The following is a 20079-nucleotide window of genomic DNA, read 5'->3' on the forward strand; positions in this document are numbered from 1 at the left end:
GGCTACTTTGAAGAATCTCAAATGTAGAATATATTTTGATTTGTTGGTTACTACATGATTTGTTGGTTTCTTTTTTGGTTACTACATGATTCCATGTGTGTTATCTCATAGTGTTGATGTCTTCACTATTATTCTACAATGTAGAAAAGAGTAAAAAAATAAATAAAATGTTTTGAATGAGTACGTGTCAACTTTTGACTGGTACTGTAAATTTCAAAAGCCATGTAATCCTCTAGTGGTACAGCCACACAATAACATGTAGCTGATCCAGATTAATAGTATCTTCTTCTCAGAACAACTGTCATACACAATATTTTGTTGTTGCCCAAAATACAGTATGTTTTATAGACTAAGTGGTAGCATTCATGGACTCTATGGAGATTCATCTTTGTGTTTTTGTTTACCTGTTCCTCCACACTGTCACATACCAGTAATTACCTGGTTATTACATATGAGTAAAATGTGTATGATAAAAAGCACGAGTCATCAGGGAATTGTCATTGTGAGAGAGCTTACCAACTGTAATGACTTTACTCAAAGATGTGAAAGCATTTATGTCCCTAAGTGCTTGTTGAGGTGGGCAATTTCCTTTAAGATTCTCTTCTGATCTGTGCCTTGTTGTGTTATGGAAAGGGAACACAGAATATCCACTAGGTTACTATATAGAAATAAACATAGTACATACATCGATCCCAGTATGCCCAACACCTATTGTTCTTGGAGGTATATCATATTTTATTATGGCATCTAGATTTAAATCCAATTCCTCTGTATTTTCCCAGATTGCTATTTGGCTTTGAGCTGAAGAATGGTTTTGAGACAGAAAGAAACATTGTGAAAAGGATTATCCTCATTCACATTTGAATAAATTTAAGGAAAATAATGTTGGTTTCCTGTGTTACAATCTCGTTGAGAATAACCCACACACAATACTTTTCAGACGTGTGTTCATTATCATCCAATCATAATTATATTGATAGTAAACTCTTCTAGTTGATAGCAACTGATTTTATTTATCAACAATGAAAGTAGATTTTTGTCATTAATATCAATCAATAGATCCATCCTCCTTCCTTTGTAATTGTGTAAACGTCAATCTTTCGTGCTCAACGCACTTACGTTGTGTGGCGCTAGGAAGTTCGTCACTGTTTGGAGTTCAGGCGCGTCTCGAGCTGTGTTTTCTGTTTAATTTCAGGTGCGGTTTGAAATTTGTTTAGGTTCAAATCTGACTCGAAGCAGAAACTGTGATCACAAATATCCGCTTGGATAAACATATCACCGAGGATCTTGATCATATTCATCACTGCACCGGAGTCCATTTAGTCAGCGCAACTTGTGTCGAGATGAGTGTGGAGGCGTACGGGCCGAGTTCTCAAACGCTCACCTTCCTGGACACGGAGGAAGCGGAGCTACTTGGGGCTGATACCCAGGGCTCGGAGTACGAGTTTACCGATTTTACCCTCCCCAGCCAGACGCAAACTCAAGGCCAAACCCAGAGTCAGCTGGACAATCAGGTTTGTATTCTTCATGTGAAACTAGCCAAACTTGCATGCTTGCCCTCCATCAATTCCTACAACTGCTAACGCTAGCTAGCTAACGTTACTGTTAGCCAGCTAGCTACTACTAGCCATGTTCGCGCACTGGCTAACTAGTTAACTCTTGTTTGCTAACATACACTGGTAAATTGTCAACTATGACTATGTAGCAATCACTGCTGGCTGACTATTATTACAAAATGAGCTATAACTAGCTAACTTCAGCAGTATTATTTAGCTATCAAGCCACCTTGTCTGCCAACGCGTAACGTTAGAAATCCACAACCATTGACTTCATCCTCTCAACTGAGGCCAAAAACGTGATAAATGTTGGTAATGCTTTAAGTGCTAACTTGTTTGTTATCCAACAACAACAGTACCAATGAATGTGTGGGTAACGAGGTTCTGCAGTAATTCCTAGTCTTCCTCAAGTAATTGACTGGTAACATACAAATTAAAAGTTAGTTTATGTTGTTACACCCACCGTAAGAAACTTCAAAGTTCATAGTAGTGGCAAAGGAAATATGTCTCTACCTAGTGCCATAGCGATGCCTCCATGTTTTTGGCATTGTTGCAGTCCTAATTCAACCATGTTCCATCTGTAGGTGAATGGTCCTGATGAAGGGCTTCACAATGGAGGAGTCGATGATGTGGCCAAGGCGAGCCAACTCCTTGCTGAGTTGAACTTCGAGGAAGATGAAGAAGACACCTATTACATCAAAGACCTCCCACTGCATGCCTGCAGGTAGGAGAGCGAGCCAAACACTTGATTACTAATTTATACGATTGTCCCACAGTATCAGACTGTTAAACAGCTAACAGCTGCCAACATACTGACTCAAATCTCTAGCCACTTTAATAATAAAAAATTGGATTAATAAATGTGTCACTTTAAACTATGCCACTTTATATATTGTTTACATACCCTACATTACTCATCTCATATGTATATACTGTACTCTATCTACTGCATCTTGCATATGCCGTTCTGCCATCGCTCATCCATATATTTATATGTGCATATTCTTATTCATTCCTTTATACTTGTGTGTATAAGGTAGTTGTTGTGAAATTGTTAGATTACTTGTTAAATATTACTGCACGGTCGGAACTAGATGCACAAGCATTTCGCCACACTCACATTAACATCTGCTAACCATGTGTATGTGACCAATAAGATTTGATTGGTTGAATTGTTAGAGGAACATATGGACACACACTTTTATACATGCAACACCCTACTAACTAAGATTTAGAGTTTGCTAATAAGGTAACATATTTCCTTTTTGTAATATACAAATATTTCATCTCTGTTATTGTTTTCTGTGCGCTGCATATGTCATATAAGGGCCTTTTGCTATGTTTATTTTTTCAGTTACTGTGGCATCCATGATCCTGCATCTGTGGTGTACTGCAACACAAGCAAGAAGTGGTTCTGCAATGGACGTGGCAATACATCTGGCAGGTATGCAGCACTCCAGTGTCTCATACACTAAAAATGTGTATTCATAACATGCATTTGTATGTATTATAGATCCTCATTAGCTGCTGCCAAGGCACCATCTACTCTTCCGGGGGTCCAGCTAAATTAAGGCAGTTTATACAATTTTGAAAGCATTACAATACATTCACAGATTTCACAGCACACTGTGTGCCCTCAGGCCCATACTCCATCATTACCACATATCTACAGTACAAAATCCCTGTGTAGTGTGTATGCATGTGTCTGCCTATGTTTGTTGCTTCAGTCCCGCTGTTCCTTAAGGTGTATTTTTATCTGTTTTCTTTTAAATCTAATTTTACCACTTGCATCAGTTACTTGATGTGGAATAGAGATCCATGTAGTCATGGCTCTATGTAAAATAGTGCGCCTCCCATAGTCTGTTCTGGCCTTGGACTGTGAAGAGACCTCTTGTGGGTTATGCATGGGTGTCCGAGCTGTGCGCCAGTAGTTCAAACAGACAGCTCGGTGCATTCAACATGTCAATACGTCTCATAAATACAAGTAGTGATAAAGTCAATCTCTCCTCCACTTTGAGCCAGGAGAGATTGACATGTATATTATTCATATTAGCTATATGTTCTTCATCCAAGGGCCAGCCATGCTGCCCTGTTTTGAGCCAATTGCAATTTTCTTATGTCCCTTTTTGTGGCACCTGACCACACGACTGAATAGTAGTCCAGGTGCAACAAAACTAGGGCCTGTAGGATCTGCCTTGTTGATAGTGCTGTTAAGAAGGTAGAGCAGCGCTGTATTATGGACATACTTATCCCCATCTTAGCTACTGTTGTATCAATCTGTTTTGACCATGACAGTTTACAATCCAGGGTTACTCCAAGCACGTTAGTCACCTCAACTTGCTCAGTATCCACATTATTTATTACAAGATTTAGTTGAGGTTTAGGGTTTAGTGAATGGTTTGTCCCAAATATAATGCTTTTAGTTTTAGAAATATATAACTTATTCCTTGCCAACCACTCTAAAATTAACTGCAACTCTTTGTTAAGTGTTGCAGTAATTTCAGTTGCTGTAGTAGCTGACATTTATAGTGTTGAGACATCCGCATACATAGACACACTGGCTTTACTCATGTCATTAGTAAAGTTTGAAAAATGTAAGGGGCCTAGACAGCTGCCCTGGGGAATTCCTGATTCTACCTGGATTATGTTGGAGAGGCTTCCATTAAAGAACACCCTCTGTGTTCTGTAAGACAGGTAACTCTTTCTCCACAATATAGCAGGGGGTGTAAAGCTATAACACGTACGTTTTTCCAGCAGCAGAATATGATTGATGATGTCAAAAGCCCACTGAAGTCTAACAAAACAGCCCCCACAATCTTTTTATCATTTTCTCTCAGCCAATCATCAATCATTTGTGTACGTGCTGTGCTTGTTGAATGTCCTTCCCTATAAGCATGCTGAGTCTGTTGTGAATTTGTTTTCTGTAAAATAGCATTGTATCTGGTCAAAAACAATTTCTCAGAAGTTTAAGGGTTGGTAACAGGCTGATTGGTCGGCTATTTGAGCCAGTGCAGGGGGCTTTACTATTCTTAGTTAGCGGAATGACTTTTGCTTCCCTCCATGCCTGGTGTCACATACTTTTTAGTAGGCTTACATTGAAAATATGGCAAATAGGAGTGGCAATATCGTCTGCTGTTATCCTCAGTAATTTTCCATCCAAGTTGTCAGACCCCGGTGGCTTGTCCTTGTTGATAGACAACAATTTTTCACCTCTTCCACGCTCACTTTACTGAATTCAAAATTACAATACTTGTCTTTTCATAATTTGGTCAGATATACTTGGATGTGTAGTGTCAGTGTTTTGTTGCTGGCATGTCATGCCTAACTTTGCTAATCTTGCCAATGAAAAAAATCATTAAAGTAGTTGGCAATATCAGTTGGTTTTAAAGTAGTTGGCAATATCAGTTGGTTTTGTGATGAATGAGTCATCTGATTCAATGAATGATGGAGCTTAGTTAGCTTTTTCTTCTCCCAAAATATTATTTAAGGTGATCCAAAGCTTTTTAACATCATTCTTGGTCATTTATGTTTATTTCATAGTGTAGTTACTTCGTCTTTTTATTCAGTTTAGTCACAAGATTTCTCAATTTGCAGTACGTTTGCCAATCGATTGTGTAGCCATTCCTTTTGCCTCATCCCTCTCAACCATATCATTTTTCAATTCCTTATCAATACACAGTGATTTTAGTCATTTTCTTAATAGTTGCATGTTTATTAGTATCTGGAATAAGCAATTTCATAAGTGCAATGTCTGATTGCTCCTCATTACACACCACAGACCAACAAATATTCTTTGCTTCAACAACATAGGAATCACTACAAAATGTATTGTATGACCTCTTATACACTATATTAGGCCCAGCCTTCAGAACTTTGGTTTTCCTAGATATGGCTATTATATTGTGATCACTACATCCGATGGATCTGGATACTGCTTTCAAGCTAAATTCTGCAGCATTAGTAAAGGTGTGATCAATACATGTTGATGATTTCATTCATTCGTGTGCTGTTTGTAACTACCCTGGTAGGTTAACTGAACCTGAACCAGGTTGCAGTCACTGGTCACAGTTTGAAGCTGTTTCTTGAGTGGGTGGCTTGATGAAAGCCAGTCAATATTTAAATCACCTAGAATATATACCTCTCGGTTGATGTCACATACATTATCAAGCATTTCACACATGTTATCCAGATACTGACTGTTAGCACTTGGTGGTCTATAGCAGCTTCCCACAAGAATGGACTTTAGGTGAGGCAGATGAACCTGTAGCAGTATTAGTTCAACAGTATTTAGCATGATATCCTCTCTAATCTTTACAGGAATGTGGTTCTGAATATAACCAGCAACACCGCCACCATTGGCATTTCTGTCTTTTTTTGTGAATGTTATAACCATGTATTGCTATCACTGTATCATCAAATCTATTATCTAAGTGAGGTTCAGAGACAGAATATGAATATCATCTTTTACTAGCATGTTATTGATTTCATGAACCTTGTTTCTTAAGCTACGTATGTTAATGTGGCCTATTTTGAGCACTCAGCTTACATGCGTGTGCAAGTAAGTTGATACTCTCCCATGCTCTCATTCAGCCACATAGTGAACCACTTGGTGAGAGCCAAATGTAAAGAGGTGACTCTGCACAAAGATGGGCCACTGGGCGAGACGGTGCTGGAGTGCTACAACTGTGGCTGTCGCAACGTCTTCCTCCTTGGCTTCATTCCCGCCAAGGCCGACTCGGTGGTGGTGCTGCTGTGCAGGTGTGTACAATCAGATGAAAAGGGGGGAATGGTGGCTAACAGTGGGTGTGATGTGATGGACTGATTCTGCATATGTGATTACCATAGATTTGACAGTATGTGTATTGCCATAGATACCATGATTTAAACGTAAGTATGTCATATTATGGCAAGAGAGCAACACAACCATCTGTCCATGAACAGACTTTCGATAACGCAAATATATGTTGACAGTATCCATATGTTTGTGCTACTAGGCAGCCATGTGCCAGTCAGAGCAGCCTGAAGGACATCAACTGGGACAGCTCCCAGTGGCAGCCGCTGATCCAGGACCGCTGCTTTCTGTCCTGGCTGGTGAAGATCCCCTCGGAGCAGGAGCAGCTCCGGGCCCGCCAGATCACCGCCCAGCAGATCAACAAGCTGGAGGAGCTCTGGAAGGTACTAGGCTGTCTTAACCTATCCAGAGCCCTGAAGTAGACATAGCTTAACCTCAGAAATAATCATAGAACACCACAGCATCTGACGTACTGGGCAGGGGGCAACCAAATTAGGCAGGGGAATCCCCCACCTATCAGTAGCTGTAGGAGGAAGCAGGCTGTGTTCCCATATATGGACGTGAATGAAATCATGAACATGTTCATCATCCTCTCATCTCAGGATAATCCCACGGCCACTCTGGAGGACCTGGAGAAGCCCGGCGTAGACGAGGAGCCCCAGCATGTGCTGCTGCGCTACGAGGATGCCTACCAATACCAGAACATCTTCGGCCCCCTCGTCAAGCTGGAGGCTGACTACGACAAAAAGCTTAAAGAGTCCCAGGTACAGCCTCCACATCCCCCTTAGATAATCCATTAACTCCCCTTTAAATCAACATAAGGGCAGTCACAAATGCATCTACTGTGCCACGTTCTACTATAACGTACACATTCTATGCAGTATAAGTTTACTCATGTCTTGTGTGAGGTGAAATTATAATGGTGGAAACCTTGCTGTAACCCTGCCAAATTTATGAAATCAGTGAAAATGTTCAGGGAAGGATGCAAGTTCAAAGAAACATAAATTGTACTTGAACATAGCAGGGTGGCTGAGTTGTTTTTTTATGTAGCTAATGACAGTATGACTAATTTGTTATACATTTTTCCCCCTTTGTTCTCATCTGTAACTCTTCACAGACCCAAGATAATATAACGGTCAGGTGGGACCTGGGGCTAAATAAAAAGCGGATTGCCTATTTCTCCTTGCCCAAGACGGATTCAGGTGGTAATTATTTCAATGGACTTTTCTCTGTCTACCAGTGGTTCTGTTGTGCATAGAGAACCCACACATCCCATACCTGCATCCCCAGTGGTGTGTGTGTTTTTGTGCTGGCCGTTTTGTGTACGGTATTGTATTTTGTCCACCTCCTTGGAACCATTTATATATTTTTGGATGTACTGTAGGTTTGAGCAAAGTGTTTCTAACGTCTCTGTTGTGGTTGTTTGCACAGACATGCGGCTGATGCAAGGAGATGAAATATGTCTGCGCTACAAAGGAGAGCTGGCCCCACTCTGGAAGGGCATCGGCCATGTCATCAAAGTCCCAGACAGTATCCTTTAACTGAAAGATCATTCTGAAGAAAAACACATTTTCTTCAGTGGTTGCTACCTTTTTGATCTCAGTGTTCCCTTTTTTAGCAAATAGGATCCACCTCTCCATCTTTCCTTTTCCATGATGGGGTCAGGGGGAAAAGTTGTTTTGCGTCTCAACTCGTCAGCCAATCTGAACAATCTCAATGTCTCAAACGATAACTCGTTTTTTGTCGCCATTGCAAAACGTGAGGTAAGCAGTCTGATGCTAGCCACGTTATTGGGTTGTAACGTTTAAAGCCTTGCATAAAGAAATCATATTTTATTGGGAAATAGTTAAAGAGCTAGTCTACCGTAGCACTCCCTTCGGGGGGGACCATCCAGGTGTTATCACCCCTCTAGATTGCACTCCCGCTAGTGTATCTGATGTATGCTAATGTTGGGAAAATCTACTGTTTTGTAGACCTTTCATCCCTACTATTAACCCCGTTCAAGGGGAGAGAAAAACCCCTTTTTCTTTCTAACATTCCACAAAGAAAGGCTATTTTGCTGTACTTATTTCCTTAGCACCCTTTGTGAAAGACTATGGAGATGAGATTGCTATAGAATTGCGCAGCAGTGTCGGAGCTCCTGTGGAAATACCCCACAACTTCCAGGTGGATTTTGTGTGGAAGTCCACTTCCTTTGACAGGTACGACAAGCAGATCAGAATATTTAATCAGTTCTACTTTGGTTTTTGATGCTCTGATGTTTTTAACGTGACTCGATTTCCTGAGAGTACTGATTGCACAGCTAAAGCTGCATTTCACACAAATTATCATTAACATAAATTCTGTTAGTTATACATTAAAGAATTTAATGAATAAGACATGATATGAAGGTACTAGCTTGTATTATCATTGTTAACCACATCACCCTTTATTTCCACTATAACCCATTGGTTTCAGAATGCAGAGTGCCCTGAAGACCTTTGCTGTGGACGAGACATCCGTGTCAGGCTACATCTACCACAAGCTGCTGGGCCACGAGGTGGAAGATGTCATCATCAAGTGTCAGTTGCCCAAACGCTTCACTGCACAGGGCCTGCCTGACCTCAATCACTCTCAGGTCTGACCCCCACTCCAAACACCTCACTGACCCACCTGACCATGGGGCCTGACACTTTTGAATTTCTAACCAATTAGTTTTAGTGAATTGATGATTAGAAAAGGAAGACATTTCCTCATGATAGTAATGCCGTCTTATAATCAAGAGGAACTTAATCTGGAGTTAAATGTTAATTTCCCGTACTTCCATGTGCTTGTCTTTATGCGCAACGTTCATAAGTGTTTTGGCTTTGATTTGTGTGTTTAAAATAGGTGTATGCTGTTAAGACTGTGCTGCAGAGACCCCTCAGTCTTATCCAAGGCCCCCCCGGCACTGGGAAAACGGTCACCTCTGCCACCATCGTGTACCACCTCGCCAGGCAGGGCAATGGGTAAGGCAGTTCACACTCCTCATTTATGTATTTATTTAAAGCAAGTCATTTTAGCGGAAGCTCTTATCCAGAGCAACTTAAAGGAAGGCTAAACATCAAAGCAAACTATGAAAGTATGCTATAGCATCTGCTCGTTGTCATTGCATTCTGCATTCATCTGTTGTGTGTTTGGTTCTGCAGGCCCGTGCTGGTGTGTGCTCCCAGTAACATCGCAGTGGACCAGCTGACTGAGAAGATCCACATGTCGGGCCTGAAGGTGGTCAGGCTGTGTGCTAAAAGCAGAGAAGCCATCGACTCCCCTGTCTCCTTCCTGGCCCTGCACAACCAGATCCGCAACATGGACAGGTGGGGCATGCTGGGAAATTAAGTCCTTTTTTTTTTTTTTTGCACGGTCTGAACTTGAATTGTAGTGGTGCTGTCATAATCACACCTGTTAATACCTTTAGCAATGTATTAGCCTTGTTTAAATATCAAATAATGAAGAAAAGGGAAGAATGCATTTGTTAACTGCTTCAATAGAGCCATTGAATAGTTCTGACAGATTTGCTAACAGGGGTCATGCTTAGTCTTCTGTCCTTGCCAAGTGTAACTTTTTAATATAATAACTAATTCTGTGTTGCTAATGACTCAACATGTTGTGTCTGCTGTGACCCCCAGTATGCCAGAGCTCCAAAAGCTGCAGCAGCTGAAGGATGAGACCGGGGAGCTGTCGTCCGCTGACGAGAAGCGCTACCGGGCCCTGAAGCGCACCGCTGAGAGAGAGCTTCTCATGGTGAGGAGGACACTTAACACTACCACTTTTGTTGCCCAATAAGTCACAGCAGTTACAACAGTCTTATGAGAACAGTACGGCAAGTCCTGTGATGTAGAATGTTTTTTGACCTAGTGACGATATGGGTTCCCCATTCCTCTAATTTTAAACCAACTCATAACCTGTTTGCCACTGTCCCTCATTAGAATGCAGATGTGATCTGCTGTACCTGTGTGGGGGCAGGAGACCCCCGTCTGGCCAAGATGCAGTTCCGCTCCATCCTAATCGATGAGAGCACCCAGGCCACCGAGCCAGAGTGCATGGTGCCCGTGGTCCTGGGTGCCAAGCAGGTACACACATGTACACAAACACACAAAAACAACTATTTATGCTTAAGATTGGTTCAATCCCAATGTTCTTTGCATGGACATGTTTTGACAAAAAGTGTCAATGGTTCAACACAGTCAGTGAGACCTACTCAATCCAGACTTGAAAAAAAAATTCTGCCAAAGAAATGGACATGGTCTGTTTAAAAGACTATACCAGACAATGTAATTTCCCAGTGTTGATTTCACTACAGCTCGAGAGAGGCTAAACATTTCTGGTTAATTGTCATTTAATCGTGAACTCCCCCTCCACAGCTCATTCTGGTGGGAGACCACTGCCAGCTGGGCCCAGTAGTGATGTGTAAGAAGGCAGCCAAAGCAGGCCTGTCCCAGTCCCTGTTTGAGCGTCTGGTGGTGCTGGGCATCAGGCCCATCCGTCTGCAGGTGCAGTACCGCATGCACCCGGCCCTCAGCGCTTTCCCCTCCAACATCTTCTACGAGGGCTCCCTGCAGAACGGAGTCACTGCTGGTGAGTTAGATGTTTTTACCAGGCTTCTTGCTCATATTATAGCTTTTGAATTGGTAATGTGTACAACAATACATAACTTATTATTAGCAATGTACTGGTGCCTATTGCCTACTAACATTTCCCCACAAAATATACAGAAGAGCAACTAGAAATGTTTCTGTAGAAACCATGTTTGTTTGCAATCTAGAAGTAGCAGTGTATTGATTCAAGCAGTGTTTCAGATTCCAATGGGTTTGTGTTCAAACACTGCGTGTCAAACACTTACTCTACTGCGGAAGTTTAAAATTCGGCCACTCTGAAATCTTCTGTAACTCTACTCTAACTCGAAGTGTATTGCTTTTGTACACATATTTGCTGGCAATTTAGGTTTGTTCACAATCTCACTGGCTTATTGAAGACGAAGTGCCATACTAACCATGTTGACAATGCATTTTTTTTTCTGGGCAGCTGACCGCATCAAGAAAGGCTTTGACTTCCAGTGGCCACAGCCAGACAAACCCATGTTCTTCTATGTGACTCAAGGCCAGGAGGAAATCGCTAGCTCTGGAACATCCTACCTGAACAGGTACGGATCACAGTCCAGTCAAGGTTAATCTCAAAGTATCAACAGCATTGTAAAGTCCATGGAGAGTAAGAGCACCTCCTCCCAGCTGCCCACTGCACTGAGGCTAGGAAACACTGTCACCACCGATGAAATGATCGATTATCGTAGATTTAATAAGCATTTTTCTACGGCTGGCCATGCTTTCCACCTGGCTACTCCTACACCGGCCAACAGCTCTGCACCTTCCGCAGAAACTTGCCCAAGCCCCCCCCCCCCCCCCTGCCGCTTCTCCTTCACCCAAATCCAGACAGCTGATGTTCTGAAAGAGCTGCAAAATCTGGATCCCTACAAATCAGCTGGGCTAGACAATCTGGATCCTCTCTTTCTGAAATGATCTGCCTCCATTGTGGCAACCCCTATTGCTAGCCTGTTCAACCTCTTTTGTATCGTCTGAGATACCTGAAGATCGGAAAGCTGCCGCAGTCATCCCCCTCTTCTAAGGGGGAGACACTCTAGACCCAAACGGTTATAGACCTATATCCATCCTGCCCTGCCTTTCTAAAATCTTCGAAAGCCAAGTTAACAAACAGATCGCCGACCATTTCGAATCCTACTGTACATTCTCCACTATAAAATAAGGTTTCAGAGCTGGTCATGGGTGCACCTCAGCCACGCTCAAGGTCCTAAACGATATCATAACCGACATCGATACAGTACTGTGCAGCCATCTTCATTGACAAGAGTCGAACGCCTTAGCCAGGTCGATCACCACATTCTTATCAGCAGACTCAATAGCCTTGTGTTCTCAAATTATTGCCTCGCCTGGTTCACTAACTACTTCTCAGATAGAGATCAGTGTGTCAAATCGGAGGGCCTGTTGTCCGGACCTCTGGCAGTCTCTATGGGGTGCCACAGGGTTCAATTCTCAGGCCGACTCTTTCCTCTGTATATATCAATGATGTCGCTCTTGCTGCTTGCTAGTGAATCTCTGATCCACCTCTACGCAGACAACACTATTCTGTATACTTCTGGCCCTTTTTTGTACACTGTGTTAACAAACCTCCGAATGAGCTTCAATGCCATACAACACTCCTTCCGTGGCGTCTAACTGCTTTTAAATGCTAGTAAAACTAAATGCATGCTCTTCAACAGATCACTGCCCGCACCTGCCCGCCCGACTAGCATCACTACTCTGGACGGTTCTGACTTAGAATATGTGGACAACTACAAATACCTAGGTGTCTGGTTAGACTGTAAACTCTCTTTCCAGACTCACATTAAGCATCTCCAATCCAAAATTAAATCTAGAATCAGCTTCCTATTTTGCAACAAAGCATCCTTCTCTCATGCTGCCAAACATACCATCGTAAAACTGACTATCCTACCGATCCTTGACTTCGGTGATGTCATTTACAAAATAGCCTCCAACTTTCTACTCAGCAAATTGGATGCAATCTATCACAGTGCCATCCGTTTTGTCACCAAAGCCCCATATACTACCCACCACTGCGACCTGTATGCATATTCGTCGCCAAACCCACTGGCTCCAGGTCATCTATAAGTCTTTGCTAGGTAAAGCCCTGCCTTATCTCAGCTTACTGGTCAACATAGCAACACCCATCTGTAGCACTCGCTCCAGAAAGTATATCTCACTGGTCATCCCCAATGCCAACACCTCCTTTGACCAACCTTCCTTCCAGTTCTCTGCTGCCAATGACCGGAACGAATTGCAAAAAACACTGAAGCTGGAGACTATTATCTTCCTCTCTAACTTTAAGCATCAGCTGTCAAGAGCAGCTTACCGATCACGGTACCTGTACACAGCCCAATTGTAAATAGCACACCCAACTACCTCATCCCCATATTATTTTTATTTTTTTGCTCCTTTGCACCCCAGTATTTCTACTTGCACGTTCATCTTCTGCTCATCTATCACTCCAGTGTTTAATTGCTAAATTGTAATTATTTTGCCACTATGGCCTATTTATTGCCTTATCTCCCTAATCTTACTTCATTTGCACACAATGTATATAGACTTTTCTATTGTGTTATTGACTGTATGTTTGTTTATTCCATGTGTAACTCTGTGTTTGTGTCGCACTGCTTTGCTTTATCTTGGCCAGGTCGCAGTTGTAAATGAGAACTTGTTCTCAACTGGCCTACCTGGTTAAATAAAAAAAGATTGCTATTTTGGAATGCAACTAGCGTGTCTTTATTTTGTTTGTTTGGAACTATTTGAACTACCATCCCCTTCTCCCCAGAACTGAGGCAGCTAATGTGGAGAAGATCACCACCAGGCTGCTGAAGGCTGGAGCCAAGCCTGACCAGATAGGCATCATCACCCCCTACGAGGGCCAGAGGTCCTACCTGGTGCAGTACATGCAGTTTAGCGGCTCCCTCCACACCAAGCTCTACCAGGTACAGCAGTATAGCTTAACTTACACTGTAAAAAAATATATACAATTAGATTTATTTTTGTTGTCACTGTCTTCTCAAGAACATAATTTGTCATTGATTTTGCTTTATTGTTCTGCAGGTGTTAGCAGATTTATAAAATCTTAAATCAGTATTACGTTACTACTAATATGTCACAACCTGTTGCATTTGACCAATGCATGCTTTACAAAACTGGTATGTCCTCTTTTCTCTGCTGTCAGGAGGTTGAGATCGCCAGCGTTGATGCGTTCCAGGGTAGGGAGAAAGACTTCATCATCCTGTCATGCGTCCGAGCCAACGAGCACCAGGGCATCGGCTTCCTCAACGACCCACGCCGTCTCAACGTGGCCCTCACCAGAGCCAAGTAAGCATCTGGACCATTAGTCTTCATTCTCACCACAGCTTCTCTGGAAGGATTGTTCCAGTTCGGCTGGAAATCGTAATAGTGGTTCAGCAGGAATACGTGATTAATTTAGAAGCGATTCATGTGTAAATCCATTTTATATCATGTATGAATCAATTTGACCCGTGACCCCATTTAGAATGTTTACCCTTCCCATCAATGTGAATGTAGACAATGCAAACGCATTGGTCAAAGATCTTGTCATCGAAGTAGAAATGCCTGCAACACTTAATGGTTCATTCTATGATGGCAGATTAAAGGCAATCTCCCACTGACCAGTGTTGTATATTGTGTAATGTATGTTTTCAGGTATGGGGTGATCATTGTGGGCAACCCCAAGGCCCTGTCCAAGCAGCCTCTGTGGAACCACCTGCTCAACTACTACAAGGAGCAGAAGGTTCTGGTGGAGGGACCCCTCAACAACCTGCGAGAGAGCCTGATGCAGTTCAGCAAGCCCCGCAAGCTGGTCAATGCCATTAACCCTGTGAGTTATCACAGGAGTGTACAGTTGGCACATGTTTTCAGTGTGGTTATTTATCCCATGTAGAGTCTTGTCCCATATACATGTTATTTAGTCATACTTTTAACACTTCTTCCCCAGTAACATTTGTAACACTTTTTCTCAGTTACACTCTGAACAGTTACACTTTTGTTGGCCAATATGTTACGACAACAGAACAGCAGTGCTTCTGCGTTTTCCTGGGTATTGAACCCATGTCTGTGTTCCAGGGAGCCCGGTTCATGAGCACTGCCATGTATGATGCCCGCGAGGCTCTCATCCCTGGGTCTGCCTACGATCGCAGCAGCGCAGGTCAGTGGAAAAAGACCTCTTTAATCATTGTTTTATGTGTTAATTTTGTTCTGTACCTCCTTCAATAGCTGCTAACATTTTCACACCTAGACATCCTCTTCATATAGGCTAATGCATGGGCAGTGCCATTGAGGACTTTCCTTTTGAAGTAGTCGACTGGGTGGGACTTCCTATGGGTTAAGGAAGGGTCTTCAGGAGGGATCAGACAATTAATTATGTTTTGAGTAAACGTTCCATAACTGCAGGTGACAGTAAATCGCCAACCTTGGCTTTTTACCTGTTCAAACAACACTCCAGGTGGCAGTGTGCACCCTTTCAGTTTTACCAACTCATAGAAGAAGAATACTGACCCTACTTCAGAATGGAGATGGCCTCAATGGCGCTGCTCATGCTCTCACAGACACCATAATGGGACAGATACAATGAAAAGTCCTATCATTTGGGCTCCCGAGTGGCGCGGCGGTCTAGGGCACTGCATCTCAGTCCATTCACTACAGACACCCTGGTTCGAGTCCAGGCTGTATCACCACCGGCCGTGATTGGGAGTCCCATAAGGCGGAGCGCAATTGGCCCAGCATCACCCGGGTTTGGCCAGTGTAGGCCGTCATTGTAAATAAGAATTTGTTCTTAACTGACTTGCCTAGTTAAATAAAGGTTACATTAAAAAAAAAAAAAAAAAACTACATGGAACAAATACATTCTCCAGTGATGTGACCACTCACACATGCATGACTACTGTGACATGTTTCTTTCAACAGGGCGTCCATCCAACATGTACTTCCAAACCCACGACCAGATCGGCATGATTGGGGCCGGGCCAGCCCACATGGCAGCCATGAACATGCCTATTCCATTCAACTTGGTGATACCTCCCATGCCTCCACCAGGCTACCTGGCCCAGGCTAACGGCCCTGCTGCAGGTGAGCAGGAAGCAAACGGCCATTATTAATTAGTTGTGCATATATTGACTGGTGGAATATTTATTTGGCCCTGTGAAGTTGGACAGTATCCAAATAATATCCAGTCTCTGTGTTCTACTTGGACCTCGGAGTTGCTTGACAGTGTATGTGTCACTGTTGTGGTGATGGTATGTTACAAAGCTTTGGAGATGTCCTCATATCCCTACTATTTCTCCTCTGCAATGCATGTTTACTGTTGGTTATTCTGATTGATAAGTGAGCTGACATTAGTCTCTCTCTCTGCCACACAGGTCGTGGTGGGGTGCTGAAGGGCAAAGCGGGACGTGGCGGGCGCCAGAGGACCCGCGGCATGGGGAACCACAGTGGCAGTGGACAAAGCAATGGGCCAAACAGCCAGGACGTGTCTTCCCAGCCCTTCTCCCAGGGGCCACTCACCCAGGGCTACATCACCATGAGCCAGCCCTCACAGATGAGCCAACCTGGCCTCTCCCAGCCTGAACTGTCCCAGGTAGCAATACTGGCTTAAACTCCACTCTCTACTACCTCAGCTATACCAAATTAGACTCTGGCCTCATACTCCTATGCCCAGTCCCAAATTGTCCCCACACTGCAATTGTGGAGATCTGAGAGGATTAGATGGGTATAAATAACAATTTCAATATCTTCACCTTGCCCAGTGGCTCTATGTACTGTTTGTCATATTGTTTACACTAAGCAAGAAGCCAGTATGGTAATAATAAAGTATCCAATATGATTATGGCGCCACCAGTGATTGTCTGGGTGAAGGTTAATTTTGCTGATATCATCTGATCCTCTCAGGGAAATGTTGGAAGAATTTGTGTTTTGTTTTATCTTGGATGTTATTGGGTGTTTCTCATTCTGTTGTAACAGGACAGTTATCTAGGCGATGAGTTCAAGTCCCAGATCGACGTGGCTCTGTCGCAGGACTCAACTTACCAGGGTGAACGTGCATACCAACATGGTGGGGTGACTGGACTGTCACAGTACTAAAGTGTAAGATAACTATTCCCATTCCTCACAGTACTAGAGTTGAATCAAGAACTGTTATTGATTTGTCCTCTACTGCAGTCTACAATGAGCTTCAGAAAATTGTTGGTGGAAGGCATTTTGAATATCCTTCTCATTTCCTTTTCTCAGGTTGTTGGAAGAGGAGCTAGGCTTGAGCTGAGCTTAGTTCATCAGCATTTTAATCTGGGTAATAATAAATAAAAAAATGGATACCTGTTTTCCTCTGCTACAACTGAAGCACCACCGTGTGAAATCAACGGGAGAGAGAAACCAACCAATCACGAGAGAGAAAGAAAGCGATAGAAAGGAAGAACGGATGGCCAGGAAGAGCGAACAAGTGGGAGTGAGGGACCACTGCCGGCACATGAGGACGAGAACGAGAGGAAGGCGACGGCAGGCGGTCGAGCTGTCGTGAGGAAGACGAAACGAGAACGAAGAAACAAAATGAGGCACAACTCCCAATGAAAGATGCCCACCCACCCCCTCTCAATCCCTTCCCCACCTTCCCTTCAAACCTCACGCCTCTGTCTGAGGGCATGACCAGTTGTCCAGAGGACCTCTCTCTTTGAGCAGCGAACAGGGAAAGACAAGTTCTCAAGCAACTTGGCTGGGGGAGCGCATTCCGCTAACTCTCAAAAGCAGATAACAAGAAAGTGGGGGGGTACGGAACGCTTCAAGCAGGCAATATAGGAAATCCTCACCTCAAAGTTGATCGGTTGTCACACCCGTTTGATACCCAGACTCATTTGATTAGATTGATGTGGAGGAAGAGTGGCGGTGTCGATCCCGACTCGTAGAACTGAAATCTCATCAAATGACAGCAAGAGGAACACTTCACGTCGTCGTTCAATTTTGAGTTGAAAAGGTTTCTGCGCTAAAGTCTGATATTAAAGAACTTTTAATTGAAATGCCTTTGATTGCCTTGGGAACCATTGGCTTTTTCAATAGGTCTTTTCAGAAATAGGTGGTTAACTAGAAATCCGGGGGAGTTGAGTGGCATGGGGATTTCAGAGGAAAGTTTCTCAAGATGTGAGCTCTGGACCTGAGAGTAATCCTATATCATAATGACCAGCATTGAAGTATATTAACTCAATGTTATTTGAAGTTGCGGCAAAGGCCTTTTTGATCTTTTGAAAGTGGGGGTGACGTGAGATGTCGCCCACTATGCTACTGGGCGGATCATTTTCAATTTTTTAAATGCTTTGTATGCTTAGATTGGCAGCGGCTTTGAAGTAACGCTTTACTCGGGGGAATTCCTTGTTGATGTAAGATCCGTCTGCATGAAACAAATTCCCATGCAAAGTGAAGACGGATATTAAGGAAAACTGATTTCCTCTATAGTCCACACACAATTTTGTGTCACTATTGAAGTTGCAAGCGGTAGGTGGCTAGGTGTGAAACCAAGAACAGGTAAGGTATAGCCAAGGTAGAAAGAGAAGGTTTGTGAACTCCTTGAATGGATACAAATCCTTTGATTCTAGTTCTTTTATTTAATATGGAATAGTGAATTGGGGTTCAAATTTGAATGAAATGCAGTCGCCCATAAAGAATGTTAGCTACATGACTAGAATTAAGTTGTCAAATCCAAAGCATTTGAAACCATTTCACACCATCCGTAAAATGACGAACTGGTACTGATTTTCAGAGGTGACAGTGATTTCTCAAATGAAAGAATGTGTACATCCGAATCAGTGGCCATAACTTCCTTTGATTATTTGCAGGTACAAAGCAGCACAAAACATGAATGTAGGTCAAAGCATGGTTGGCACTTTTAAGTGAAAGCAACCTTAGCCAGCATATACCAATTTATTAGAAAGAATCAGTGAACATGGCCAGTATGTTGTGACCTTGAAACCACGCAATACTGGTTTCTCACAGGACTAACTGATACAAGCCACCTTCTCTTAGGAGGTTGCCTGGCGGTTAAGAACATTGGGCCAGTAACCAAAAGGTTGCTGGTTCGAATCCCTGAGCTGACTAGGGGGGGAAATCTATCTGTGCCCCGAAGCAAGGCTCTTAACCCTAATTGCTCCTGTTAGTTGCTCTGGATAAGAATGTCTGCTAAATGACAAAAATGTAAAATATGTTCCCACCAAACCAGGAGAAGGGCTTTCCTTTTGTAACTTCGATTTTATGTGCGTTTTACATTTTTGGCTTCCCTGTAGTTTGCCCATTGTAGCTGTTTACTCCAGATTCCTATGGCTCCAAACCCTCCATTCTTTCCCCTATGTGAATTCTAATGTAATCTATCTGCCCCCTAGCATTTCCTTTTTTGGCCGATTTGCTTGTGCACCTTTTTGGGGGGGGGGGGGTTTGTAGACAGCAACATTTAACTTAAGTAGTTATCTGATGACAAAGGGTGGTGAAATAATGTTTTTATTTTTAAGTTTTAACACAATCCATAAAGGGAAGAGCCACAAACTATATTTGGGTATTTTTTTTTAATTAGTTCAACTGTTGATAGTCCCAAAAGTTAAGATATTGGACTTAATCAGTGTCACCGGCCACATTATGACATGCAAAACATTTTGGGACTGTATCAACAGTAGACTAATAGTTTTTGTGGATTTTTCCTTTAAATTAACTATCCATGGGACTTTTGTATTTAGAAATCCTTGTCTATCAGTTTTTTAGAAATGTTTGGGTGCTTAGCACCAAATTGAGAATATTCATTTTAGCTCACAACCTGCTTCGTCTTCCGATGTGCATTAATTTTTGTTTGTCATCACTTGACTTTGAATTTGTCAATCCAAAAGACATTGTATGACAATCATGCTGTCAAATAGCTAGTCGTGGTTGAAACATGCTTAGTTGTTTGAGACATTATCTATTGATTCCTGACATATTTTAGTACGTTAATCTCTGCCTTCCTTCCCAGCATTTGAAAATCTGTGCACTTCATGGATTTGCAGTGAAGATTAATTCAAGACATTTCGCCTTGAGTCCTTTCTTGTGAAACATCAATAAAGTTTGCTTCTGTCAAAGGTTTTGATTT

The 20079-nt window shown here is 42.7% G+C and overlaps 1 protein-coding gene across 4 annotated transcripts; it reads left to right on the forward strand.

Moving 5' to 3' along the window:
- Positions 1-1117: 1117 nt before the first annotated feature.
- Positions 1118-20068, forward strand: LOC129867379 (regulator of nonsense transcripts 1). 4 transcript variants are annotated; one of them, XM_055940741.1, is made up of 24 exons: positions 1118-1514; positions 2141-2280; positions 2911-3000; positions 6147-6314; positions 6551-6731; positions 6951-7112; positions 7466-7553; positions 7780-7878; positions 8441-8549; positions 8806-8965; positions 9217-9335; positions 9516-9680; positions 9993-10107; positions 10293-10436; positions 10728-10941; positions 11389-11506; positions 13747-13903; positions 14143-14285; positions 14634-14808; positions 15054-15135; positions 15894-16055; positions 16346-16563; positions 16947-17069; positions 17214-20068. In XM_055940741.1, the coding sequence occupies exons 1-23, from the start codon at positions 1344-1346 to the stop codon at positions 17064-17066; spliced, it is 3300 nt and encodes a 1099-aa protein (XP_055796716.1). In that variant the 5' UTR covers positions 1118-1343; the 3' UTR covers positions 17067-17069; positions 17214-20068. The 4 variants fall into 4 exon arrangements, with proteins under 4 accessions (XP_055796716.1, XP_055796715.1, XP_055796717.1 ...); XM_055940740.1 differs by having other exon boundaries at positions 7466-7550; positions 8426-8549; XM_055940742.1 differs by having other exon boundaries at positions 7466-7550.
- Positions 20069-20079: the final 11 nt, after the last annotated feature.

This window comes from Salvelinus fontinalis, chromosome 12 (assembly GCF_029448725.1).
Source record: "Salvelinus fontinalis isolate EN_2023a chromosome 12, ASM2944872v1, whole genome shotgun sequence".
NCBI lineage: Eukaryota > Metazoa > Chordata > Actinopteri > Salmoniformes > Salmonidae > Salvelinus > Salvelinus fontinalis.

Bases quoted from the DNA above. Each gene is read 5' to 3' on its own strand.
- LOC129867379 (XM_055940739.1), top strand. From the start codon at position 1,344: ATGAGTGTGGAGGCGTACGGGCCGAGTTCTCAAACGCTCACCTTCCTG. The intron at 3,001-6,146 runs GTATGCAGCACT...GCTCTCATTCAG, and splicing joins CGTGGCAATACATCTGGCAG to CCACATAGTGAACCACTTGG. The intron at 16,564-16,946 runs GTAGCAATACTG...CTGTTGTAACAG, and splicing joins CCCAGCCTGAACTGTCCCAG to GACAGTTATCTAGGCGATGA.